At 47.4% G+C, this 26,655-nt stretch overlaps 3 protein-coding genes and 1 long non-coding RNA gene across 8 annotated transcripts in view; 2 read left to right on the top strand and 2 right to left on the bottom strand.

The window, feature by feature from the left end:
• LARP7 (La ribonucleoprotein 7, transcriptional regulator) overlaps window positions 1–8,740 on the bottom strand; it is a 29,188-nt gene extending 20,448 nt beyond the window's left edge. Inside the window, exon 1 of one of the 4 annotated variants that reach the window (XM_066184807.1) lies at window positions 8,678–8,740. The gene's annotated coding sequence lies outside the window, so the exon portion shown is untranslated. Of the gene's footprint in view, window positions 1–2,024; window positions 2,096–2,192; window positions 2,342–8,677 lie in introns of those variants that run through there. The other 3 variants (XM_066184809.1, XM_066184805.1, XM_066184808.1) reach the window with 3 other exon arrangements.
• ZGRF1 (zinc finger GRF-type containing 1) lies at window positions 1,923–19,227 on the top strand. 2 transcript variants are annotated; one of them, XM_066184803.1, is made up of 27 exons: window positions 1,923–1,948; window positions 3,429–3,546; window positions 3,665–3,745; window positions 3,858–3,914; window positions 4,381–4,566; window positions 4,823–5,491; window positions 7,935–8,033; window positions 8,823–8,928; window positions 9,010–9,104; window positions 9,301–9,445; window positions 10,196–10,860; window positions 11,920–12,058; window positions 12,462–12,646; window positions 12,766–12,953; window positions 13,504–13,643; window positions 13,721–13,867; window positions 14,448–14,562; window positions 14,690–14,949; window positions 15,402–15,561; window positions 16,177–16,254; window positions 16,401–16,548; window positions 16,825–16,952; window positions 17,233–17,356; window positions 17,632–17,808; window positions 17,940–18,074; window positions 18,181–18,442; window positions 18,925–19,227. In XM_066184803.1, exons 2-27 carry the CDS (start codon window positions 3,526–3,528, stop codon window positions 19,038–19,040), a joined length of 4,626 nt encoding a protein of 1,541 aa, XP_066040900.1. In that variant the 5' UTR covers window positions 1,923–1,948; window positions 3,429–3,525; the 3' UTR covers window positions 19,041–19,227. The 2 variants fall into 2 exon arrangements, with proteins under 2 accessions (XP_066040900.1, XP_066040901.1); XM_066184804.1 differs by lacking the exons at window positions 1,923–1,948; window positions 3,429–3,546; window positions 3,665–3,745; ... (2 more) ...; window positions 4,823–5,491; window positions 18,925–19,227 and adding exons at window positions 6,731–6,866; window positions 18,728–18,867.
• Window positions 19,228–20,999: 1,772 nt separating this feature from the next.
• On the bottom strand, window positions 21,000–23,854 carry LOC136290436 (uncharacterized). The gene is made up of 3 exons (XR_010721118.1): window positions 23,027–23,854; window positions 22,794–22,897; window positions 21,000–21,480 (listed from the first exon to the last, which is right to left on the bottom strand). It is a non-coding gene; the product is annotated as an uncharacterized lncRNA (long non-coding RNA).
• A 592-nt stretch (window positions 23,855–24,446) lies between these two features.
• Window positions 24,447–25,172, top strand: NEUROG2 (neurogenin 2). Its single transcript, XM_066184810.1, has one exon. It carries the CDS (start codon window positions 24,447–24,449, stop codon window positions 25,143–25,145), a length of 699 nt encoding a protein of 232 aa, XP_066040907.1. The 3' UTR covers window positions 25,146–25,172.
• Window positions 25,173–26,655: the final 1,483 nt, after the last annotated feature.

The raw sequence follows: 26,655 nt of genomic DNA, 5'->3' as shown, positions 1-26,655 counted from the left end.
GAAGCTTCGAGGGAATTGCTTTGTACTTCGGGGTCGTCCAGAGGCAGAGCAAGTATCAACTATTAATAGGTCCGCAGAAATCCAAGTAATGAATTCAGCGATCTCCACAGGCCCCCGTGTAAGGCGGCCTGTGCTTTTCACACGTCAATTCTCACGCTACCCACCGTGCTCTGGTAAACAATTAAAATCAGAGCAAAGCAAAAGCGGGGTGAAAACGTCACACTGATAGAGCCAAGGTCTCCTCAAAAGCAATAAAACCGCAGTGCCTCGGTGTGCCAGAGTGAAACCAGAAAAGGAGGGACAATTAAACACGGGGAAGGAACTCTGGGGAGGCCAAGATAATGCAAATCAAAAGAACACAGCTCCACGCTCATCTACAGAAACTTCTCTAGGCTCGATAAAAATGAAAGATTTCAGCGCTAACCCAAATCCAACACCAGTTTCTATTGTTATCAACACCTGGAAAACATAGTAAAATTCAACTGTAATACAAGTTCTGGAAGAAACAAGGTGCAGATATGAAATAGACTTTATTCTCTTAAGCACTGATGCAAACGTTTGTTTGCTTCGAGTATTTTAAACATTAAAATGGGACAATAAGGGATGAGGGAGAAAAAAAGAATTCAAAATACTTTATGTACTATGAAAATGTTTCTGTAGAGTCAGGGGCAGCCCTAGGCAGGCACTGCATAATAAATGCAAATATTCAGCAAACCTGAAACTCCTTAAAAAGACACATCCTGAAACAGCTTTACACCAATACAGACACAGGCAGAGCTGCAGAGTGAAGTTCCTGCCCTGCCCTGAAGCTTCTAAGCACAGTGAGATAACAAAGGAGAGGAGTTGATACACGGGGGCACAAATACAGTGCAAATTCCTTAACCTAAAACCAGAGAAACTTCTGCCCTTCCCCTCCCATTTTACCCAATGAAACCGATGCACGATTTTAAACCCGGGTTCAAGGCATTTGACAGACTTCACGAAACGGGTGCACCCACAGACAGAAAAGGCTTCGCCTCCCCTTGACAGTGATGAGTGTTAAAGCTGTTCCCACACATCGGGAGATCCCCGTGCGTTAGTTGTGCCCTTCCCTCTGCCACCTCAGGAGGTGCAACCTGGATTTATTCGTGTTCACCACCGCAGGTGGGACTTAGTGCCACGGTCTGCTTGACAAGGTGGTGACCGGTCAAGGGCTGGGCTCCATCTCAGAGGTCTTTTCCGACAGAAGCGATTCTGTGGTTGTAATTAAAATACATGCCAGCACGGGACTCGGATTAGGTGGCTTCACCTGTATGACACCACAAGGGCAGCCCAACTCCTTCACCTCACAACTCTTCTCACCCTCGAGAAACGCTGCTGAATTTTAAGACCTGAGAACTTATTTCTGGTTATTTCTGGTTCTTCCTTGTTGGAACAACCAGGTGATTGGGGAACGGAAGGAGCAGCAGAGCTGCTGGAGGGAAACAGAAGGAACGAGGACTTGGAAGCAGAGTGGAGGTGGTTACAAAAACCAAACATTCTGCGGCCCTGCTGGCTGCTGCTCTAAACCAAAACCACTGAAAATCCTTGGGAGAACCTCACCCTCTTGACTCTTCAATCAAGGGGCGGACCGAAATGTGAGACAGATTTTTCCAGCCCTGGCTTATCCTGAGAAGCCTGACCACCATGCATTTTACCACTGCACAGGTACTGAGCACCGCAGGTGCTGCTGCTGTGGCGATTCACAGAGCCCACCGACAGAACACTTTAGAAAACAAGCACAGACTACGCCTGAGGGGCCCGAAGGCCCCTCTGCATGAATCCCTCGGCCCCAACACGCGGCGTCAAGACATGACACCACGCAGCAGCGTCACCCGTGCATCACTCGCGGGCAAAGCCACCTCGGCGCCCCGGGGCGGCGACGAGCCCTCAGGAAGGAGCCGAACGCGGCGGGAGCAACGGGCACCGGGTGAGGAGGATGCCCAGGGGCGGGCAAAGGTCGGGTCAGGGTTACAGCGCGATGCCGGCCGGCGGGGAGCGCTGACCTGAGGGGACGGACGCGACTCCCCCCCCGGCCCCGGCCCTGAGGGGAGCGCGAGGGGGCGGCGGGGGCACTCGGCGCGCGGGCGGCGGGAAAGCCGCTGCGGGGACGACAGCGCCCCCTGTCTGCGCCAACACCGCTGCGAACCCACAGCCCCTCCCCGGCCACCGACCTGCTGCCGCCGCCGCCGCGGCGACACCGCTTCTGCTCCGCCCGGCCCGTCCGCGGCTCCGGCTCTGCTGCGTCCTCCCCAGCCCCGGCGCGACGCGCTGCCCGCTCCCCCGCTTTCCAAGGGGGAAAAAATTATAATGATAATAAAAAAAAAAAAAAAAAAAGCCCCGCGGCGGCGCCCGCGCGTGCGCGGCGGCGTCGGGGGCGCGCCCGGCTCTGGGCGCACGTGACTTCCTCCTCGCGGGGCGTCGCGGCGTCGTGACGTCACGCGGGGCGCTGCGGCGGGAAGTTCGGAAAGGCGGCGGCTGCCGCCGTGATCCCGATTCCGATTCCGATCCCGATCCCGATCCCGATCCCGATCCCGATCCCGATCCCGATCCCGATCCCGATCCCGATCCCGGAGCCGCTGGGTAGGATCGGCGTGTCCGCCCGACCCCTCGGGAGTGGCGGGGGGCTGGTGTCGCGGTCCCTCGGGGCATCCCGCTGGGAAAGGGCTGTGTGGGTTTGACAGGGTTGACGGTCCGTGCGTTCGGCCCGTGGCATTCATTCCCTGGGGAGTCACCCTAAGGGCTCCCATTGATCCAGCCGCTCTCGTAACTTAAGGAATATCTCTGTCCTAAAAGGCGAGTCCAGGGATTTTCACCTTAGGAAACACCCAAGGAGGTGGCAGCCAGGAGGAACAGCGCGAACCTCTCCTCTTTTCGTCATATAAACTGTTTGTCACCAATCCAAAGTGTGTATAAAAATTTATTTTAAAGTATCTCGCCGCCGGATTTCAAATACGCAGAGAGGTTTGGCTTCACGGGGAGCTGGTTTGGAGAGTCAGTTATTTTTTTTTATGCATGACCAACTCCAGACCTGTGACAAAATCATTCCGGTAACGGCTTCTCGGGTATTTTGGTGGGGTTGGTTATTTTGGTGTTTTTTTGGGTTTTTTTTCCCCTGCAACTAAACTTTTGGGGTTTTAATTCAGATAATTCTGAATAAGAGTATTCGGAGTTGCCAGCCATTCATTTAAATAAATGAAATAGTCTAAAAGCTGGAAAATATCTTAACATCTATTAAAAAAAAAAAGATTTTTTTTTTTTGTTACCAGCAGTCTGTTAGATTGTTCTTGAGGTTTCTCTTTCAAGTGCCCACAGCAGCTCTACCCCACTGGTTTGATACTACCTTGCATGTAATTCTTTTCTTTTGAGGGGAAGAAATAAGTAATTTTTTGTCCACATTTTTCCTTCAGAGCTCTGGTGCATCCTGACCATTTCCCTGTCCCTCAGGCTGCGGGAAGATGTGGATATTTGTGAAATAAGCTGTCGGATGACTGTGTTGCCAAAGCAATGGCCTCTCAGGAATTTACTGTGAGTGACTTTTAACACTGTGCAATTAAGGAGGAATAAGTTTAAAGACTGTCGCTGCTGAAATATTTGAACGTTTTCTTACTTCTTATTTCTTCAATATTTTACATATTTAAAACAGGTGTTATACACTCACCAAAAGATGAAAAAATCAAAAACATGGCAAGACGGAATTCTGAGAGTTAGAACTGGCAGAAATCAGGTGAAAATTTGGATTTGACACTGCTGGGTTTAATATCACCTGCTACTGCCAGTGGCAGTCCAGTTGATTTGTGAAATAACTGGTTGTTTAAAATCTTATTTTTATATTGCAGGCTACCTTGTTTGATGATAAAGGACAATGTCTGGAGAGCATTTTTATAAAATCTCAGGTATATTTTCTTCAGAGTCATTATTTTTGTATCTGATTGTAGTTTGTCCTTCAGGCAGCATTTCAGACACTTGCTGGGTAGCCAAAACAGTAATTTTTCTTGTTGTTGATATAAAACTCTGCTACAGTGCAAATAACGGAAAGGGAAAACAGCTTCTATTTATTAATAGATCTTACTGTTTGTCCAGAAGGTTTCATGGAATTTTTCTTCCTTTGTGGTAAAGGCAGTGTATTGCAGTGATACGTGAAGTAATCATTGAAGCTAAGTGCTGATGCTTTTTAGAATATATGTATGAATAAAAGTATTATAATATGTATTGTAATTATAATTGTGATATAGTAGGTGTAAGTACCTGAATTTTTTATGTATAAGTACTTAAAAGACTATATTTATTTAAAGTAAAGCTATATAATATTGATTCTTACATGGTGTTGTTACCTGCACCCTGCTGCTCTCTCTTTTCCAGGTGACTCCTGGAGATGATTTCGAGAGTGAGCGATATTTAATCACAGTCGAAGCAGTCAAAGTGAGTGAAAAGCCCTCTGAGGACCAGCCAAAGAAAGCAGAAACTCCAGCAGCGGATAGAAACGGTGTAAAACCTGCTCTTCTACCCCCCAGACATCTCCCTGTCGGCCTGAAAAGGAAGGTTACGGTGTGTTTTCGTTCCAAATTTTTATGTCTCGTGTTTATATGCGTCATAAAACACAAGGGACACGTATCTTCATGAATGGTAAATATCACCATAAATCCCAAGGGCTTGTGGTTGTTTCTGTGCCCCTGTGGAATGCTCATGTGGATTTGATCAGAATATATTTTCAGGCCATTGGATCAAAATGTAGTTCATGGGGTGTGCCCCATTTTTAACATTTGATCGCAAAACGTGGATTAATTGAAAATTTCTCTCCTAGGGGTTCCAAGGGCCACGGCAAGTTGAGAGGAAAATACCAGCCATGGAAGATGAAGACAAACCAACAGTGTTGCCTTTATCTAAGGAGTGCCAGGGGAGTTTTCCGTCCAAGTTTTATATCAGCTCTCCGTTATTTTCTACGATTCGCAAGAAGGATGCAGAAACAAATCCCTCTGCAGGCTGTCAGGAAGAGGGACGGAGTGACAATGGCAGAGAACAAATGTCTGTGTCCTCACTGCTTGCAGCTCCCTTTGGTGACAGCTGTGAGGAGACAGAGAAGCAAAACTCCAGTCAGTTTGTTGTGAAGCCAGAATCTCTTCTCCTTACTGGGCATGCTGGTCCCGGGGCAGTGTCCCACCACATCAGGAGCACAGCACAGATAATTGCTCTTCTCAAGTCTAAACCAGCACAAGGACACAGAGAGCAAACATCTGGAGCAGCTGGCTGTCTTTCCAGGTTTCAGGCAGCAGAAAACGCAGACTTATGTGACAAAAAGAGCCCCGTCCCACCTGCTTTTTCAGGCCACGCTGCCAAAGGACTCGTTCCAGATGCTCAGCCTTTTCTGCAGGGAACTGTAAATGATGAAAAGGACTGGAATGCTCAGTGGCTTCCAAAGTCAGCTGAACAGCCTTGTGGTGAAGGAGTCACAGGACAGAGACAAGACAAAAAGGTAAATAATTTAAGTCAAGATTTACAAGATCGCTGCGGCACAAATAGTTACTTCCTACCTGAGTCCGCTGTAAGTAGAATGAGTGACAGTCAGTTCGTCCCATCCTCAGGTGACATTTCATGTTCAGCAAGTCCAAGTGCCTTTGAAAACAATCCTTTTGGATACAGGGAGCATTCAGGGACTGACAGCCTTAGGGAGAATTTCTCTGTGAAGATGCAGAGTGAGCTTCATCCAAGACAAAATTCAGAGGGAGTGTCCAGTGACCCAGAGCTCTCTGGGGATGTGACATTGACTGAAGCTGGAATTGTGAAGGGGGAGTTCAGTTTGCAGGGCACAGACTGTAGTCCTGATGGGGAGCTGATGGAGGTTAACTTTAACCTGATGGAGACTTTTGATTTTAATGACATAGACAATGAAGATGTGCGTGAAAGAGAAGGGAAGGAATTCTCTGAGGGAGACGCGCCTTCATGGAGCTCAGGTTGCTTACAGGCAGAAGATGCTGCCTGGAGACCTCATTTGAAGCCTCATTCTTGCTGTGGACTAGACACACACAGCAAAAATGAAGTCAAATGTTCAAATTTCGATGGAGAGGGGGGTACACCACCCCAGCTTTGTGACAGTGATGCCAGGAGAACTGCAGAAGATGCTGCAAACCAGACCAGAACCAAAGTGGAACTTTTAGGTGATAGCTGCAACATCAAAGAGATCAATGAGAGCCAATCAAGTTTTGAAGCCACAGACGAAGAGGAGGACCTGGATAGCTGTGCAGCACTCACCATCAATGGCACATCCTGGAGAAAAATCCAACACTCTGATCTCTTGCCTGGTGACACCAATGTTAATGAATTTCACCCTGAAACCAGGGTGTTTGAGGCAACTGGAAGTCTTCCAGGTATTTCTTCCAGCAGAATAATTTCTGCCGTGGACAAAAAGACCAAGGAAGGAGTTACACAGCTTGGATGCGTGGAATCCCCAGATGTTGGCTCAGAGCACTTCTGGGGTGCTAAGAGGGATTACATCAAACCAGGCAGCCCTCTGCTGGCTTTGTCACAAAGATCAGATCCTTTAGGAACGGGCTATTCATCTCCAGAGGAAACAGCAGTAGGAGAAACTGCATTGGAAAGTGCAGAGAGCACAACTGCTTCTCCCGAAGCCTGCAGAGGAGAAACAATGGGGGTGGATTTCCTGAAAGGCACAGCAGTGGCTGAGGATTCCTCAGGACTCCCTGGCTGGGTGAACGATATCGCTCTCCTGAGAGCTTTGGCTCAGCATAGCACAGCATTAGAGAGCTTGCAAAAGATGGAGGAAAATGCCAGCATGTTCAGTGAAACAGGCACTTCTAAGGAGGCACTTGAACCCCCTGAGGAGGAGAAAGGTTAGGTCAGCTTGTGTTGTAAACTGGATTCTGTGCGTCCGTGCCTGTTAGATTTCTCTCATTTCTCCTCATATTTCTAAATACCTTTAGAGTGATGTGTTGTGTAGGTTCCCTCGTGCCGTTTTTACTGTTCAAAGCCACACTGTGAGCACCAAGTCTGTCTCTGCTTGCTCTCATTCAATTAAATCCTAACTGTGCAATTTGTTGCGTGGGTAAGGTTTGCAAGACCCGTAAATATTCAGATGTTTTCATGTAAAAAAAAAAAACAACCCCAGACTATTCACTGTAACTCACTGTGCTTTTCCATCTCTTGTAGCTATAAAAGAGTTTACAGAAAAGCCTTACTCAGAAAGTTTACAGGCAGCTTCCCGTTCATACTTTGATTCTCCTGGCCTTATGGTAACCAATTTTTGACTACATATATTTATCTGCACAAGATAAATTCATTTTCCGCCTGGCTCCTGGAATAAAATTCTTGGTTTATGGGACCGTAGAGGTTTAGCTACGAATTGCTTAGAGGCATTGTTTATGAAGCTGGTAATAAATAGAGGATGTCATCTTGACAATATTCAGGAGGCCTCATGTATGACAAGAAACTTAATGAAAATTGTAATATTTAGTAATGTTTAATATCCCATTGATATGTCTGGTGCTTCTCCTTCCCTACCCCATCTTTTACCACCTTTCTTTTTTTCACTATTATTTCAAATACATGGCTTTCCTTGGAATTTCAGCATTTTGGTTGAAATACACTGGGAAAACTGTTTGCATTTGAGAATTCACACTGATTTTTTTTTTTAAATCCAGTGCTATTAACAGCCTTTTTTTCATTTTCAGTCCATCTAAAGCTTAAAGAAAGATTTTAGAAATCCTTCCCTTTTTCCTGTTCTGTCTGAAAAGCAAACATAGTTTCTTATCCTGTCATGGATGGTCCTGGCTTCCAAATAAAAAGGCTGTGACTTGAAAAAGCTTCCTTTATAAGTACAAGACATTTCTTAGCCTAAATTTTCATTTTAAATGGTTGCTAAATTGTTAGACTAATTAGGTTTTGATACTTTTCCTGTGCAGCCCAACTGTGTGGACAATTTATTCCAGAAGACAGAGGCATACATTGTACCAACAGCAGCAGCCCAGAGAGACCCTGGGACATCTCGCTGGCAACCAAAGGTACCATTTCTGTGGAACTGACGTATGATTAACAGTGTTTCCTGAATTTCAGTCAAATGGCTTGCTAATTGTAATGTATTACACTAAGTCCTAATAAAATTTTAACCAGTTCTCATAACTTTCAGTACAGTTCACTGCAGGAAGTTTTCTGGGAGAGTTTTAAACTCAAATTACAAGGAAAAAAAAAAAACCCAGATTTTTTTTGTTTGTTTGTTTGTTTCTCTTCTGCAGCGTCAACGCATTATTTTTGTTGTATGTGTTAAAAATACCTGTATTGACTGCAGATAGTTGCAGAGCAGTTTTTGCTTCCTGTTAGTGATAATCCCAATGCATTGTGTAGCCTGTTGCCTTCCAAGGGTACCAAGTGAGAGGATCAGCAGCTAGTGAGGTCGTATTGAGAGCTCCACGCTCCCAGCTAGGATGGCAGCAGCACCCAGAAAACAAAGACTTTGCAGCTGAGACATTTTCCTCACCCCTCTTATCAAGGAATTATGACCTTTTTGACTTCAGACAGGTGAAACATATTTTTTTGTTCAGTTATCCTTACTAACCTTAGTGCAACAAAGTATCCTGTCAGTTTAGGATAGAAAACAGTTCCTTTTTAAACTGCTACAGTCATATTGAAATTAATTGTTTTTACTTACCTTCGTCATTGAAAGGTCCTAATGTGCGACTTGGGGTTTTTTCTGCTCCTTTGATCAGTTGCACTTTGAAAAAAAAAAAAAAAGAAGATAAACAGTTTAATGCCTATCAAGTTTTTGCTTAAGCTTTTTTTTTTTTTAAATAAAGTCTCCAGGTTCCAAGAGCCTTCATAAGGATGACGTTGACATTATCAGAGACGGGGATTTTCAAATGAAGCTTGGTGTTATTGAAGAGCCAGGAATAAATCAGTCCTGTAAGTGAAAGTAAAAGGAGAAGGGCAGTGATTGGCCTCAAAATTTCTGCATGACTTCAGTGCTTCACGTGTTTTCCCTAGCACTGGATGTGTGTCCTGAAGTGCCACCATGGGCAATGTCACACTCACCCCCTGACCTGAGACAAGCACAGTGGACTGCCTGGGAACCTGGCAAGGTGGGGATTGACCGTCTCTTGCAGATAGTTTTATTTCCTGTGTGATCATGGCAATTCCTTATTTTTGAAGCCGTTTTATCTCAACTCTGAGAGACAATTGTTCAGAATGATGAGATAGAGAGAGAATACTGATAGAAGAGCTGTAATCAGGTTTTTTTCCAGTCATTCACCTGCCATGTTAATTCTTCACCTGTAGATTTCATCAGAACCGACTTCCCCACTTGATCCAGACTCTACAATTTCTCCACCCTGGGGAAATGAGGAGACTGTTGGAGACATCCGGGAGCCCCTGACACATGGGATCTCACCAAGTGAACCAGAACTCCCGGATTTTTTATTCAGTAAGAATTTACAGTTTTATACTGGTGCCTCACAGTGTTTTAGCTGGAAAATCTCTGAGGATCCTTGAAGCACAATGAATTGGGCTATCAGAGCCAGTTACTCTGCCAATTGGATTCTCCTGAAAGAGACTTTAGTATAGGGATTCAGTTTGATAAAGAAAATCAGCTTCCAGTTTAGGGGCAAAAAGGCTTTAAGCTAAGCTTCTAAATGATACCCATGTTTTTATTTACCTGCTTTTAGTTTTCTTCCATATTCAGCTGTCCACTGACCCTCTCCCATTTGACACCTATCTGTAACTGTCACTATTGATAATTAATTTAGTCAAAAGGATGCTTTTTTGGTGCTAAGAGCTTATTTATCTGTGTTGTTTAATATTCATTTATAGGTTTGTGGGTTATCTTTTTTGAAAAAGCCTCAAATGTTAAGCTGGGTGTTTTCTAGCTGGCAGCTGTCAGTGACATCAGACTAATGACCTTCAGAACACAACCGTGTTTAAATAATGGTCTTTTATACGAGCAGGGTGGCTACGTAACATGTTCTGAATGTGGAGATTTTGAAGAATTAAAACTAACTAAAAGAATCACACAAAATCCATTGTTTAGGGTAATACTGCACAGGAGCAATCCGGAGAGCTTCCCAGTTAGAAGACAGGATGTAAAAGGGAGAACTTAGAATTCTTTCCTTTTTGTACATCTGAAGTGGCATTCCTAGGTGCTGCAAGTTGCTTGTAAGCTGTGTTTGCCCCACAGCCCGGGAGAAATCCAGCTATCCGGAGGAATGCAGCCTCCCACCATTCGAGCCCACGATGAAAACACGAAATCCATTTGTCACTCTTCCTGCCACCGACCAGATTCCCGACGCGTTTTACCCCACTGAGAGCCAGGAGGTCCAGCAATCTTTGAGCTCTTCAAGAAACAATTTGTGCAGCCAGTCAGTGGCATTTCCCAGGAGTGCTCCTGGCCCTCGGGACAGGAATTATGAAACCTCCGTGTTTGGGGAGTACACGGAAGACGGACAAAGGGGATCTGTGCTACCAGCGCTCCCTAAAGTGACTTCCCAACACAGACAAAGCAAGTGGCTGAAGTATCAATGCAACGCTCAGTGTGATTTGATCCCTGAAAACAGCGCTGCCGGGGAAGAGGATGATGACATCTGTGCTCACAGCATCCTCGGAACGCCGCCGGGTGACACAGGAGAGGGCAGAGCCGGGGATCCAAGTGCTCCCAGCTCTGCACCGCTGCTGCCAGCCAGGAGCTTGCCTGGGGAACGCTCCAGGGCTGCAAACAGCAGCCACCCAGCTCTGGTTTCAGAGGGGAAGGTACTTTCCCTGCACTCAAGGCAGACACCTTTGGCTGCGGCCACACAAAAGGTGTTGAGTCACCTGAGCTGCCACGCCGGAACAGGAGAGTGCCAGGTGTGTAACTGTTCAAGCAAACACAGCTATCACTGACACAAACACATCTCTCTGGCCAAAGGGCTTGCATTTATCTGATTACCTGCAAGAAATTATCAGTATGATTGGATGAAATGTTTCTACCGACCTAGCGACACCAAAAAATGTATTTTTTTAAGTGCCGTGACTAGTCCTTTGTGAAGGTAATTCCTTGGCACACACAGTGCCAGATTTAGATTTTTAATCTGAATGTTCATGGCAGGAAGATGAAAGGAAAGCTGCCGGGCTGTTTTGACACCTGTAATTGGTAAGAAACTGAGTGCACTAAGGGTTTTCCTTAATGGTGGTATCAGGCTCATTTTAATGAACACCTATTTTTGCTTCAAGGCACAGTCTCTGCCTTCAAAATATTATAAATTCTTTAGTTTTAGTTGTGTAGAAGTCAAGTTACAGCGCTGAATAAAACTTCAGCACAGCTCTGTGTGACCAGTGGACAAATGGAGTAAATTGGGGTAAAACACTAAACCAGCCACAAGTCAGGTTTCTAAAGTTGTCAAATGGTTTTCAGAGTTGAAGAAAATGTTAACTCTTTCTCTTTTTTTTTAAAAGTTTTTTGGTTCTTTAAAACTGCCCAGTGCAGTATTTTTGCGAAGTAAAGATGAGGAAATAACGAGTATTTTTCATATATACACTGGTATACATATTGTGTGTTTTTATACATACATATATATTTATATGTGTGTAAAATCCATATATACTAGACTTTAAAAGCTTAAGAAAACTTAATTAATTTATCTCTGTGCAAAAATGGTGTTAAAAATGGGGTGTGTGTCTGCCCCTTCCCCATGCCTTGTGCTGAAAAACGTGATTTTGAACTACATCATTTACTCTATAGCCTTTGGAAGTATTATCTGTGTTATTAGAAATGCAGCCTGTTTGGCAAGGGGCAATTTTTTAACCTCGTGGTGCATCCTAACTGGCAGCCCAAGCTCTGGGGAAATGTATTTTTACAAGTCTGCAAAATTTGTCTCATTCAAGGTCTTACAGTTTTTAATGGTTTCTTTTCCTGGGTCTTTTTAGGACATAACAATCTCTGAGTTGTCTTTTCCTCCTGTGGACAAAGTGAAACACGCCAATCTTCCTAAAAGAAAGATTTCCATCCCAGCTGTGTTTCAGTCTCACACTCACTACAAACAGGTTTTTAAAGCTGCTCTGACAGGTGAGTCTGTGCTCTGTGAAATGCTGTCATTTTAAACATTGCCTGTTAAAAAAACAGGGTGCATTTCATTTTATATATATATATGCACTGAAATACATTCAGTCTATACCCAAAATTGCAAAGACAAACCAAAAAGACACTATACTTCTGTTCAACTATGTAACCTCAGGGCTGTTTCCCAGTCTTAAGATTCCTAAGCCTTTTTTTTTTTTTTTTTTTTTTTTGTCCCCTGGAATAATTTGATTTTGCAGGTCGCACGGTTTCTTTTAGGACTCAGATGAAATATTTTGATTTGGGACGGAAATCTTCCAATGAAAATACATTTGTTGTTTGAATGTCGTGTACCTGTGTAAGCATTCTGAGGCTGTGCTGATGATTCTGTTGTTCTCCTTTCCCTACCAAGAGCAACTGAACATAATGCTGTTTGAGTCGGCACAGAGGCTCCACAATGCCCTCTCCAAAGTGGATATATCATTTTACACTGCAGTGAAAGATGGGCATAGCCAGGGCCAAGGAAGCTGTGCTCCACTCTGCAACCACATGCACCCTGCCAAGCTGGTGATGGTTAAAAAAGAAGGTCAAAACAAGGTGCTGTTTATTCCTTGTGTTTTCACACTTTCGGGGTGAAAGTATCCATTGCTTTCTCTTTTTTTCTTGCTTGTTTTAGAGCTCATGGGCTTTTTTTCCCCCCTCCCTTCCCCTTGCAGGGTCGTTTGTTCTATGCCTGCGATGCCCCGAAAGCTGAGCAGTGTTCCTTTTTCAAGTGGATTGAAGATGTGAACCCCACACCGACAAAATCCAGACCGAGTGCAGTGCTCCATGATACAAAAAGTATTGGGACATACCTCAGGAGTCAAAGGATTGCTGTCTATGAGGAATGCCAACTTTTGGTGAGGTATCCTGAAATGCTGTGCACTTCTCTCAAGTGCTGTGTGCATTCAAGGTTTATGAATATTCCAGTAGCTCAGGATTCCAGCAGGATTTAACATGTTTTCTCTATATTTAAAGAGCAAAGATTTCTCTCTGTAAAGAAATGCAAGAGCTAAATTAGTGAAGGAAAAATGTTTATAGCCATGGTATTTCTTTTTAGCAAGAATCGAAACTGCTGGCCAGCAACTTGATCAATTGCTTAGTGTTACAACTGCTGCATTTCAATTATTGTTCGTTTAATCTTCAGTAGGAGAATTTGATTTATTCTCTTCAAGATTCTAATTTTAATGCCGGAAGTCATCTCAAAGGCTATTCTGTGCTGTTTTGACTGTAGAGCAAACAATTTAATTGTGGCTGACTACAAGAGAGTCTTGCAGTCAAGATAAATGTGTTTAAAACTTGTTAATGTAAGATGATGTACAGCCACCTGGTCCAACCTGTGGAGGTTTCTGACTTTTGGTGCCGAATCCAAATGTGCCAATTGTTTACATACTTTTTTTATTGCAATTTCCCAGGAAAGCCTTTGAAATTCCAACACAGCGGTACAGTAAGTTCAAGAAATTTATGAATACACCTGCCAGCTTTGATGGGGACTCCAAACCCAAATTATACCTGAAGCTAAGCAGAAAGGAGCATTCTTCTCTCTACAGCAAAGGTGAGCACATACTAAACATCAGGTTTAAAAGGTGGCAGTAGGAGAACCTTATGAGGACTCTGTATCTTTTTGGGCAGATGACATCTGGGTTGTTTCAAAGACTCTGAACTTTGATCCCATCGATACTTTCATTGCAAGCAGTGCTTTCTTTGGACCATCCTGCAACAATGAAATAGAACTGCTACCACTGAAAGGCTACAGTCCCTCCAACTGGAGATCAAACAGTGAGTTCCACAGCAAATCGTTCAGAACTGTGCAAAACAGCTGAGGGAAAATCCAGCCAGCAGTGAAGGATGAGTTTAGAATTTCTCGAATCTTGTACATGATTAAATTCACAGTGGTTTTTTTTTTCCTTGTATGTTTGAATATATAATGTAAATACAGTAATTAACGCAATTAAACCTGCAAAGTAGCTGGCAAATTCCAAATGGGTGGGGAAGAAATGAGAATAATATGAAGAAAGTAGTAAATTATATAATATGAAATACAATGCAAGTTGACTGTCAGAGAGTAAGTGAAAGGAATATGTTTTTACTGTCCTTGAAAAACAAAATACAGAAACCTCAAACAACTCACCGGAAAATTTATATTTATATGAAAAGCCACGTATTACGTCCGTGATCCTGCAAAAGTTTCTTTGTTTTGCTGTTGAATTGAGTTAAAGCTTTGGGGTTGTTTTGTTTTGTAGATGAAGAAGATAAAATCAGTTAATTGCTCTTTTGGCAATTTATAATTTAGCTGATGTGAAATTTCTGCTCATTTAATTTCTTTCTCGTTTTGTTTTTTTTCCTGTGGCCTTTCCAGCGTGTGTTCACGCCCTGCTGGTTTGTAACGCCAGTGGTGAGCTGGCGTCCTTAAGGAACATGGAGGAGCACTTCAATCCGTCCACTTTACCACTAATCCCGTATCTCCTGAAAATGTGAGTCACTGTTCGGTGATGCTGTGAGCAGGTCACGGAACAGCAGCGGTCCAGTGTAGGGATATCAGAACCAGGAGGTACAAATTAGATCACACCACGACTTTCGGCTGTTTTTTTGTTTTCTTAGGAATTTTGATTCTGAGAATGCCAGGAAAAGAGTCAACAAAAGGAAATTTACTCCACCTGCCATGAGCCTGAAATGCTCAATGATGCCTGGCCCTGTGAGCTCTGAAGTGGCAATGGGAGTGGCTGAAGAGATGATCCAAAGGTTCTCCCTGAACCCAGACCAGGCAGCATCACTGATTCACGTAGCTCAGATGATCACCTCCTGTGAAAACCCCAGACCAGGGGAAGAACATCGGAGCTTCCCCATCACAATCATACGTGGTACACAGCCAAGAATTGTGACATTTGCTGCTATTGTGTCTTTGCAAAAATGTCGATTGGTTTGAAATGCCATTAATGTGAAACGCCAGAATCATGATAATGACCGTGACGTTAGTACATCCATTCTGTCCGCACAGAGCTTTTGCCCCTTAAATTTTCATTCTGCCTTTTGCAGGATTTCACTGAAGCACAGGAGATTTTGCCTAGATACACAAAATCAGAGTTATTTAATGTCTTCTGCTTCTTTCTTTTCATATTTAAACCACCTGTTATCATTTATTAGCTTTGTTTTTGTAAGTGTAAAGTTGCCCCTGGATACGGGGAGCTGCTGAAGCAAGCCCATGCAATGCTTTTAGAGGAATCACAGCATAACTGAAGTCAAAGCAATTGATTCCAACTTTCTAGGAAATTCTCACTTGTAACTTGGGCTTTCTTTTCTGCCACAATACCAGGTGTTTTTGGAGCTGGCAAGAGCTACTTGCTGTCTGTGGTGATCTTGTTCCTCGTGCAGCTCTTTGAAATCAGTGAAGCTACGGAGGGTCCAAGGGCAACTCCATGGAAACTTCTCATTGCTTCTTCCACCAACGTTGCTGTGGACAGGATACTGCTGGGGTGGGTTACTGAGGCTTTGACGGACTCTTCTTCCAAAACCAATAATGCACTTACATTACAGTGATAGTTGTGTTGGTATTTCCTGTAAAACACGTCAAAAAGATTGATTTCTTTCCCTAAAAAGTGCTTTAATTTTACCTCAGCTCTTTTGCACAGTTAAAAGAGTGAAAGCTACATAAAACATTTGCAGAAGGCTACTTTAGGCTCTACTCTCACCAGATTTACTATTAAAATTCATCACGACAAAGTAATACTGCTCGGGAATCTTTGGGATGTAGCAGTAGGGGAAGGAGGAGCAGAGAGAATCAGATTTGTGAAAATTCAGTATGAAGTTAGCATGAGGTAAACCCATGGTTCGGAAGGAAAAAGAAAGGGGAGATACATATGGAAGACTATGAGAGGGGAATCATCAAGGCATTCAGGATTTTTAATAAGGCAAATCAATATGAGGTAATTTATTTTGATTTTTTTTTTTAATTACTGAGGTACTTCATCTCACCGATCACCGAAGTTCGTGTTCCTCGGTGTTCTGATGTTCTTTTGAAACCACTTTTAAAGCTTCCAATATTTCTTTTTTCCGTTTCTCTAATGTCTATCACCTCTTTTTCTTTAAAGTCTGCTCGATCTTGGATTTGAGGATTTTATAAGAGTGGGAAGCATAAGGAAAATCACGAAAGCAATTCTTCCCCATAGGTAAGAAACCTCTTTGAGGGTTCTGAAGTAATCTGGGGTGGGTTAATAAATTGCTGTAAATTGCTGTTATGTATAAATTATGGTTATTTTTCCAAGTACTGCTATTTCCAGTTACTGTAATGTATTTTACAAAATCTTCTTTGAAGCTTACATGCAGGCTCAGGAAATGAAAACGAGCAGCTGAAAGAGCTGCTTGCTCTCATGAAAGAAGATTTGACTCCAGGTGAAAAAATGTATGTCAGGAAAAGCATTGAACAGCATAAACTGGGGACCAATAAAACTATTCTGCAACAGGTACAGTCAAAGAGATGGGGTGGGAAAGCAGGGATTTGCTGTGTCTTATCCACAGCAAATGGAAACTGGGATTCTCCTCTCACACCTGCCAAGCCCCTGGTTTTCAAATATGACGCGAATGTTAGCTTTGATTCCACCTAATTAGGTGTAGCTCAGTGTCCTGTTTCTAGAAATAGATTTAGGTGGATTCTCCTGCTATAGTTACATGCTGCACAGGGGTTAACCGTGAAATGATGCTCACTTTTTGCCTGCCCATTTTCTCCTCGCTCACGAAAGGTGAAAGTGGTTGGAGTGACGTGTGCTGCCTGCCCTTTCCCTTGTCTGAACGCGCTCAGGTTTCCTGTGGTGATGCTGGATGAGTGCAGCCAGATGACGGAACCTGCTTCTCTCCTTCCCATCGCCAGGTACAGCCTTCCTGCGGGGCTTCAGCAGGGACACGTGCTCCAAGTAGAGCCAAACTCCGCACCTTTCTGAGCACGTGAACCCCGAGGTCTTGCTTTAGAGAGCCGGAAGGGTGATTTTAAATCGAGGCCTGTCCTTAGGTGTTACTAAACTGGGGTGGAGATGGGAGGCTGATGGGAAGCAGTGTGATACAGAAACACGGCACACGCTTTGGTTATGAACACTTCAACATCCTTTTTACAACACTTTCTTTTCTTGGTTTTTTTTCACACTCTCATTTAGGTTTCAGTGTGAAAAGCTTGTCCTTGTTGGAGACCCCAGGCAACTGCCACCAACTATTCAAGGGTCTGAGAGCGTTCATGAGCAGGGATTGGAGCAGACTCTCTTTGACCGGCTCTGCTTAATGGTAGGTGCTGCTAAACACACGTTTGGAAGAGGTGGAGAGTGGAATTGTAGGACTCCTGAATCACATGGGGCATTCTGGTTCGGGTGGCAGAGGGTCAGGGTTTCACCATTGCAAAATATCATAAAATCACCGAATGGTTTGGGTTGGAAGGGACCTCAAAGGCCACCAAAATCCAACCTCCCACCATAGGCAGGGACACCTTCCACAAGACCAGGTTGCTCCAAGCTCCACCCACACGAACTCTTCCCAGTCCTAATTTCTCTGTCCTTCTTTAGGGACATAACCCGATCCTTCTTCGGACACAGTACCGCTGTCACCCTGCCCTCAGTGCCATTGCCAACGAGCTCTTCTACGACGGGAACCTCAGGGATGGGATTTCTGAGGAGGACAGGGCTCCTTTATTGGAATGGCTTCCAACACTCTGCTTTTATAGCGTTCATGGCATGGAGCAAGTAAGTTCCTCAACGTTTCTTATATAAACTTCTTGTATAAAAAGTCAATATTGCGGTTTTTTTCCTCCATTCCGTTTCTTTTTACATTGCTGGTGAGAACTAATTTGGGGATCTTTTTTCCCTCTTCCCAGACTGAAAGAGACAACAGCTTTTATAACATGGCCGAAGCTCATTTTACAGTCAAGCTCATCCAGTCTCTGATTGCAAGTGGAATAGAAGGAGCTGCTATTGGTGTGATTACCCTTTACAAATCACAAATGTATAAGGTTTGTATCGTAAATCAATAATAACAATCAATAAAGCCGTTTTCGAGAGTGTGCTCTTACAATGAGTAGCCAAACTCATTCCCCTTCCCTGTTTCTTTGCCCACAGATCCAGAATTTGCTCAGTGGGGTTCACTCTGAGGCTTTTGAAGTCAAGCCTGTCCAGGTGTCCACGGTGGACGCGTTCCAAGGCGCTGAGAGGGAAATCATTGTCCTGTCGTGTGTCAGGACGAGGCAGTTTGGGTTCATAGACTCGGAGAAGAGGATGAACGTGGCACTAACGAGGGCAAAGAGGCACCTGCTGATTGTGGGAAGTCTGCCCTGCCTGAGCAGGAACAGGCTGTGGGGAAGAGTAATTCACCACTGCAGAGGTAAGAGATTCTTTGCTGGGGTTTTTGAAACTGTGTGCCTCGTTTTCTTTAATTAGACCAGGTATAATACACCTCATAGTGTTTATATACTGTATAATAATATCTAAAATCTATGGTATGTGCACTAGAGCAACCGCTGTATTCATGACATACACAGTCCAATTTTTAATATTACATAGGAAATCTAACGTATCGCAAGAAAATGCAAGAATGTGCAAGTTGCTCATTTGCAGTTTTACCTGCAAACTCTTTATACTCGAAGAGGGTTTTTTTTTTTTAATCCAGTAATGAACCTTACCTGCTTGGCTGACATCAAAGGAAGCGTCTCGTTAGTGACTGAACTCCAAAGAGCCATTTTCCAAGCAGAAATATCACAGCCAGTCAATGCTCTTGGGGAAACAGGTGTTGACATTGCCAGGGGCTGATTCCATGATGGATGCTGTGGAGAGAGATGTAATTAGCCTGTTTATTGCTGATTTTAGGATGGGAAAATGGCTTACAACATGCAAGCCAGTGTGAGCAGCAGCTAAATGACATTCTCAAGTCTTACTCGGAGAATTGGAAGGAAGAAGAACAGAGTAAGAAAAAGGGAAAATAAAATATGTATTGATTTTATGAACAAAATATTAACTGCTTGTCTATAGCAATAGCTCTGGTAATTTTTAATCCAGTATTTATTTAATGTGGGGAACTTTTGTTTGGATCTCAGTGCGCTGATACTTCTGTTTCACCTTGTGGTCATATGACTAAAAATTATTAAAGTGACTTACTTTATTCGGTTGACAACCACAAACAGAGTGGCTTTTTCTGCTTGAGAAGTGCAATCCTTTCATGCTTACGGTGCAGTTTATGATATTACTGGTATCTCACTGTTCTTCAGATTAAACGCCACGGTATTTTCGAACAATTCTGTCACCTTCCATATTTACAGGTAGGTCACATCCAGGAAGGAGCTTGGCTATAACAATAATTTTAAAAATTAAAAGGCCCCTTCTCCAGCTCTTGCGAAAATCTTAAGTACCATCCAGGGCCTTCAAGGGCTCCAAGAGATCTGGAGAGAGACTTCTCGCGCGGGCGCGGAGCGACAGGACAAAGGAGGAATGTCTTCAAATGCCAGAGGATGTGTTTAGCTGGGACATCAGGGATAAATTCTTCCACGGGAGGGCGGTGAGGCACTGACACGGGTTGCCCGGAGGAGCTGTTGGCTGCCCCATGCCTGTGAGTGTTCAACGCCAGGCTGGACGGTGCCTGTGAGCAGTGGTGTCACCTCTTCTGACCGGTGCCCGACACACCGGGAATTCTTCGCCCTCCGCTTCCCAATTTTCCCCATCCCGGCTGCATTACCCTCCCGCCGCCGCCAGACGGCGCCGCGCGCGCGGCGGAGGGAGCCGCCTCGGCGGTGATGCGCCCCTCCCGCCGGCGCGCCGCCGCGGCCGCAGCACCGCTCCGCCCTGAGGGGGCAGCGCCGGCTCCTTCCGCCGGGGGAGGGCTGAATAGCGCCTTTAAATTACTGCTGACACCTCTGTCGCAGCTCCCTAAAATCTCAATCAACAAGCCATTAGAACTCGACGGGAGTAAAACTAAATCCTCGTTTAAGTGTATTTATCCGCTCTCTTTTCTCTCTTTCAAATGCTAAATCCATTTCAGCATATGCCCCTTCTTTCTCTCGCCTTTCTCTAAAGACTGGCAGCCCGCACTACTCTTGTAAATATGAAAGATGCTAATCATATGACATATCACGTCTCAGTCGGAGCCTGGAATAAAGCCTTGAGATTTGGGATCATTGCCTCCAGACAACAGCTTCATCAGCCGGAAAGTTGGGTTTTTTTCTCCTTTCCTTCAACTCTCAATCCCTTCTTTGTCTGAGGGAAAATGCAGCCAACTCGAGCCACCCCGGCCATATGGTTCACTCTGTGTTTTCTTAGTTGAATCCTGAATTGTTTGTGACTTGCGAAGGGTTTGGTGGGGGTTTTTTTTTCTTTTTTTTTTTTCTTTTTTTTTTTTTTGGAAGTGTGTATAAAGACATAGAAGAGGCTGCCTGGACCGGGGCGGCTCTGCAGGATAACTCCACGTTCTTCACGTGTTTGCTTTCAGCCACCGCACAGTCAAAAAGCAGAAACCTGCAGCCACACTTTATACCGATAACCTGTTTCAGGTATCTGGCATTCTTCCCCTTCCGGGCAAAGATATCCAGGTTTTTTTCCCTTTTCTGGATGGAAACTCCTTCTGGAAACACCATTTGCATCTTTACTCAGCTCAATAAAGCAGAGTTGTCGGTCACTGGCTTCTAGAAATGCCTTGACTCAGAGAAGCCTCTGAGTGTTTTGAGTAAGGGAAAGTGGCTTTTTAGACCTGTATAAATTAGGAGCCGAGTGAGCTGGGCACACCCGAGTTTGGATATCCCCCTGGTTGATAGCCAGCCTGCCAAATTTTCTTTCTCTCTTTCCTTACACAAACCACCCCCCCCAACCCCCCCCCCCCCGCCACAGGCCCTTTCACCAAACCATTAAATTCTACAGAGGTGGTCAAGCTAGTCCTGCTTTTCAGGCGTTCGAGAAAGAAAAGGGTCCTTGAAGTTTAGAAGATGCCCAAGGAAAACTCATTGAATGACATCAAAAGAATGAGTTTCCATAGCTGTTGAAGCACGAGAGCCGTGTAGCTGCACAAAGGCGGGTTGGGGCAGTGGGACTGTCCCACTGCTCTATCCCAGCACAATTGGGTCACTGAAATAGGGAATTAATTACCATTGGAGAGTGGGCAGCCCATTCACCGCTGGCTGAGTTTTATTAAACGCCAATATAAATAACAAAACAACTCTTGTGGCTGCACTATTCCTACACGCCAAAGGAAGGATTATGTTGGGGATTAACATCTTAAAGTCTATGAGACTTTCTGACTCAAGGCTCGGAGCTGGTAATCGTATTTGTCTCCTGGTTCAGCGATTAGTGCTCTCCCTCGCGCACCTTCGCCTGGATGGCCAATGTCCCTTTTTGCAGGCACTGGGTTTTTCACACAATCGGCTGTTCTTTTCCCCACATCTATAGAAAAGAATAAGAAAACTGAAGCGTGTTCACGCGATCCTCAAGCTTCTTCTCTTCTTCATGGGAAAGGAAGGCACCGGCAGCCTTTTTTCACAAGGGGGGGGAGAGGCAAACCCTCTTGGCGGGGGAGGGGGGGGCCAGGACTGCAAAATCGCTCTGCAGGCCTGCACCTGCCATGCAAATCTGCCGGGAACAATCGGCCCCCGATGAGAGCCAGGGTGGGGGGAGCCAGGGAAGGATGCCGGGACAGCGCTTATTGGGGGGACCCCTCCTCGCCTTGATCCCGGAACAAACCCCAAGTGTGCTAACACAGCTTGGGAGTTGGGGGGGCTGGTGGTCATCTCGGCCCTCCCCGTGGCACTTCTTGCCGCAGCGTGCGCGGGGTGTTCGGGAAGGACCTGGATCGGGACGTGGGGGATACGCACGCCAGCACTTTCGATTCCTTCCCCCTGCGGAAGACCCCAGTGCTCTGCTGCGCGGGGGCATATTCTCACGCCACTCCATTCTCAGGGTTTGTAGGTGCTGCCCAGGGTTGGCTACCGCAGGATTCAGGGCACCCTGGGGACCCCAAACCCTTAGGACACCGCAGGGTACGATGGAGGCAGAGCTGGGAGGGGTCAGGCCACCCTGTCCCCACAGCTTTGTCCCCACATTTCCCGGGATGTCGTCACCTGAGGCAGGCTGGCCATTAACGCCTGTTCTCAACTTGTGAGGTCGACGTGTGGATGGGCTGTGCCCAAAGGTCTCTCAGCAACACAGACCCTAAACTTTTAGGGCTCTCGGGTCGCCTCAGAGTTCAATCTTCTTACAGCAAACAAAGCCCTTCTGAAGGTCTCCCCCTCTCCCCCACACGAGCTCAGCGTCCTTTATTTCTGGGCTGTGTGGTAAGCTTAAATCATTGTGCTCCCATTTCTTGATCGTTGCCTACTTTGGGCTTTTGTTCCCCTAAAGTAGGATTGAGTCTGGCAAAGGGGCTGAAGTTGAACAGTTTGACCCTTGGAGGACAGTTCAGGCGGTGGGCAGTGGCAGCAGCATTCCTGCTCCTGATCCCACTCCCTCTCCCCACCCCCCCGCCACCTCCTCTCCCCACCGCTCTCGGCCGAGCAGCTTGGCCCTGGCTCTGCCCACAGACCACACAAGCGCCCATGGAGAGCCGTGAGGATTTGGTAGCCGACCTGTCCTTGGTCACTTTGTGCTCAACCCTCCGGAAAAAAAGCCCCTGCATTACAGGGGCTGGCAGCAGGAATTGGACTGAGCCCCAGAAAGGCACCGCAGTGGGTTGTGCACCCACAGCGCTACCTCTGCCTCACCTCTCTGTTGGTTCGCATCAGAAATGGAAGCGTGGAGATCTCGACAAGCAGGGTGGTGACGGAGGGATGGCCTGGCCCTGTCGCAAGTGTAGTCTGCTTTGCCCCTTGAGGTGACGAAAAAGAAGTAAGGTCCTTTTTGCATCACTCTCCTGGGATGCCAAGGGGACCTGTGGGTCTCCCGTTTTTCACAAGGAGGCGAGGGGAGTGTTACAGTGTGTCCCAGAGATACCAACCGAGGCACCAGTCGCTCCCAAAGGCCATAAACCCACAGGGCAGCAAGAGAGAGGGTCTGATTTGGGTGTGAGTTTGCGGCGTGCTGGGCACGACTTCTGCAGAGGTTTCAGTTCTTTCATCTATTTTGGGCTTTTCTAGAGGTCGCAAATAAAATTCTGTTTCAAAGCCCAACTCCCCCAAAGTGCCTTGCTGGCAGTGTTTCTGTGTGGAGAGTGTTTTGTATGTTCTCAGTGTCATTTCTTTGACAAGGGCTTGGAGCGACAGGCGAGAGGGGCCAGCGTCTCACTGACAGAGGGCAGGGTTAGATGGGATATTGGAAGAAATTCTTCCCTGTAAGGGTGGGAAGGTGCTGGCACAGGTCCCCAGAGAAGCTGTGGATCCCCATCCCTGGAAGTTGCCAAGGCCAGGCTGGACAGGGCTTCGAGCAACCTGGGACAGTGGAAGGTGTTCCCGGGGGGTCTGTGGAGCACGGGCATGTCACCGGGCTCTGCCATTGAGGGAGGGCTGGAAGGGAAGAGGGGTGAAAGGAATGAAGGTTTTCCTGGTGCCCTGACAAGCCGGTGTTTGGGTTTTTTTTTTTTTTTTAATAAAGTCTCCTCCGGCCTTTGAATTCTGTTTGACAGCGCTGAGCTGCCCGGAGAGCGGAGCTTTCCCGCACTTCGGGTTTGTCCTGTTGCAAACGGAGCAGCCGCACGCCCGGAGCATCTCCCCAGCAAGCCGTGTATGGAACTATTCCCCTTCACCGCAGCTCCAAGTGTCCCCAGAAGGCGAAACCCTCCCGGGATCGAGAGGGCTTGAAGGGGAGACCCCAGTCCCATCCCTCTCTGTCTCTCTCTCCCTCCCTCCCTTTCCTTGCGGGGCCCGTAAATGAGGCGGCTGAAAGGGAGCCGGCCCCGGGCGCGCGCGTGGCGCGCGGGGCGCGGGGATTGGCCGCCTGCGCCTCGCGCCCCCCCCCCCCCTCCCCATTCATTAATAAATTAGCGGCACGCTCCAGCCGAGCGCGAGGCGCCAATGGGGCCCCGGCGGGGGGGGGGGCGCCCCCGACAGGAGTCGCGGGCGGGGCGGGCAGGGCGAGGGGGACCCCGGGGGTAGGTTTGATTGTTCCCCGCGGGGTATATAAGGGGTGTTAAGGAGGGTCGTGTGCCAGACACGCAGCCCGACGGGCCCCGGGCGCCGCTCCCGCCGCCGCAGCCCGCCCGCCCGCCCGCCGCCCCCGGGGCGCGTGCCAGCGCCGCGCCCCCGCCGTCCCCCCCCCCCCCGTCCCCCGGCGCTTTGCCCACCTCCCTCCCCCCCGCTCCCCACGACCCCCGCCCCGCTCCGTCAAACCGGCGAACCGTCACACCGCCGGAGAGGCGAGGAGAGCCGGCCCGCTGCTTCCCGGTGCTGCCCGGTGCGGCCCCGTCCAGCCGCCGCGCAAGGATGCTGGTGAAGGCGGAGGTCCTGGCGCCGCCCGCCGAGGACGAGCTGCTGCTGCTGGGGCTGGGCTCGCCCGCCCCCTCGCCCTCGCTGCCGTCCAGCGCCGAGGAGGAGGAGGAGGAAGAGGAGGAGGAGGAGGAGCTGCGCGCCGCCCCGCCGGCTCGCCCCGTGGAGGCTCCGGGCGGCCGCGGGCTGAGGCGGGCGGAGGGGAAGCGGCGGCCGGGGCGGTCCCGCGGCGCCCCGCGGGCGGCGCGCACGGCGGAGACGGCGCAGCGCATCAAGCGGAGCCGGCGGCTCAAGGCCAACAACCGCGAGCGCAACCGGATGCACAACCTGAACGCGGCGCTGGACGCCCTCCGCGACGTGCTGCCCACCTTCCCCGAGGACGCCAAGCTCACCAAGATCGAGACGCTCCGCTTCGCCCACAACTACATCTGGGCGCTCACCGAGACCCTGCGGCTGGCCGGGGCGGCGCGGCTCGGCCCCGACGGGGCGGCGGCGGTCCCCGCCGAGGGCAGCCCCTCGCCCGCCTCCTCCTGGAGCGGCGGCGCCGCCAGCCCCGCGCCCTCCGCCTCCCCGTACGCCTGCACTTTATCGCCCGCCAGCCCCGCGGGCTCCGCCTCGGACCCCGAGCACTGGCCGGGCCGCTTCGCCCCGGGGCCGCCGCCGCCGCCGCCGCCGCTGCCCCGCCGCTGCCTCTAGCCCGGCCCGGAGCTCCCCCCGGGGCGGCGGCGGCGGCATCTGCCCGCTTCCCAGGGCAGGGCGGGCTGTGGGAACGGCACCTGCCAAACCAAACTTTCCGTCTCTCTCTCTCTCTCTCTCTCTCTCTCTCTCGCCGATGTGCACTTTGTCCAGTTTTCCCAGATCTGTCACCGCGGGGCTTTTGTGTGTGTGTCCCCCCCTTTCCCCGCTCCCCTCTTTGCCATCTGTCCCTTATGATTTATAGGCGGGAGGGGGGTGCAAAGCGAGGAAAAAAAAAAAAAAAAAAGAAGAAGAAGTAAATTGTTTTGTTAGGGGTCCAGGTTAGAAGTCATTGTATAATTTGTAGGCTTTGTGAGGGCTGAATGCAAGCGTGGAAATTTAGGCTGAACTCTCTATCAAAAGGGGAAAAAAAAATCGGGAGGGGGGGAATGGGGAAGGATCTCCTCATACATTATTTATTTCGACCTTTAGGGGACAAGGAACTCCCCCCTTCTTTCAGGAGATTAAAAATAAATCAACAGACTGAAAACCTCAACAGACACGGAACATTACAGCGATCAGCCACACACGTGTTCACATTTATTTATTATAAAGACAGATTTCATGGAAAATATGTATTTTTTTGTATAATTTACAGAGTTTATTCTAGTATGTATTTACAGCTGAAGAGCAAAGGGATTGTCCTTGTGATAAAATATAAATAAAAAGCTCTAATTTTCGTAACTTTGGGGTTGCTGCTTTTTCTGCTTTACGTGCCAGCGACTGGGAATTACGGGATTGGGCCTTCCCCTGTCTCTGGTGAAACCAGGGTCCAGTGGAGCCTGATGTCACTGGGTCCATGGGCAACTGTTTCTTTGGGAAACAGCATTGGAGAGAGAGAGAGAGAGGGAGGGAGGGAAGTTCAGTGGAAGTTTACTGACCATTTACCTTTGGCTCTCAGTAGAGAAGATGCTGACAGCAAAAGCAGGATGGATGGACGGACGGATGGATAAAGAGTTATCACACTTCAGGCCGATGGATTTCACTGAGAAGGCAGTAGGAAATAAATGTTATTGAGGGGGAAAAAAAAAAAGCGTGGGTTAAAAAGAGGAAGAATTTCCTCTCTCTGAGGGTCAGATGAATTCCGGGTCGCAGGCAATTCCAGGGGGTTCGGTTCAGCATGCACAGCACACAGCCAGGGATGTCACCGCGGAGGGGGATGCTGGAGGCCGCCCAGGCCCTTCAATCATCGTCCCCGTGCTCCCGGGAGCACTCTGTGACTTCTGGGCACAAACACTTGGAAATCATTAAAAACCAGCAGAGGCGCCTGAGTGTATTAATTAAATAAAATGCTCAGCACGCGAATCCCGCCCGGTGCCCTCCGGACCTTGGGAGCGTGAAACCCGGCCCTCGGAGCGACGTCCGCGAAAGGAAGGGAGAGAAAAAGAGAGAAGAAAAAAAAAAAAAAAAGCCCAAAATGTGTGAAAAGAGAATTAGTGAAATTAGGTTAGGCCAATAAACCGCGCGGGGG

This window comes from Chamaea fasciata, unplaced genomic scaffold (assembly GCF_029207755.1).
Source record: "Chamaea fasciata isolate MVZ Bird 193981 ecotype frontalis unplaced genomic scaffold, bChaFas1.0.hap1 SCAF_6, whole genome shotgun sequence".
Classification (NCBI taxonomy): Eukaryota; Metazoa; Chordata; class Aves; order Passeriformes; family Sylviidae; genus Chamaea; species Chamaea fasciata.
This window is presented reverse-complemented; position numbering and strand designations above follow the sequence as displayed.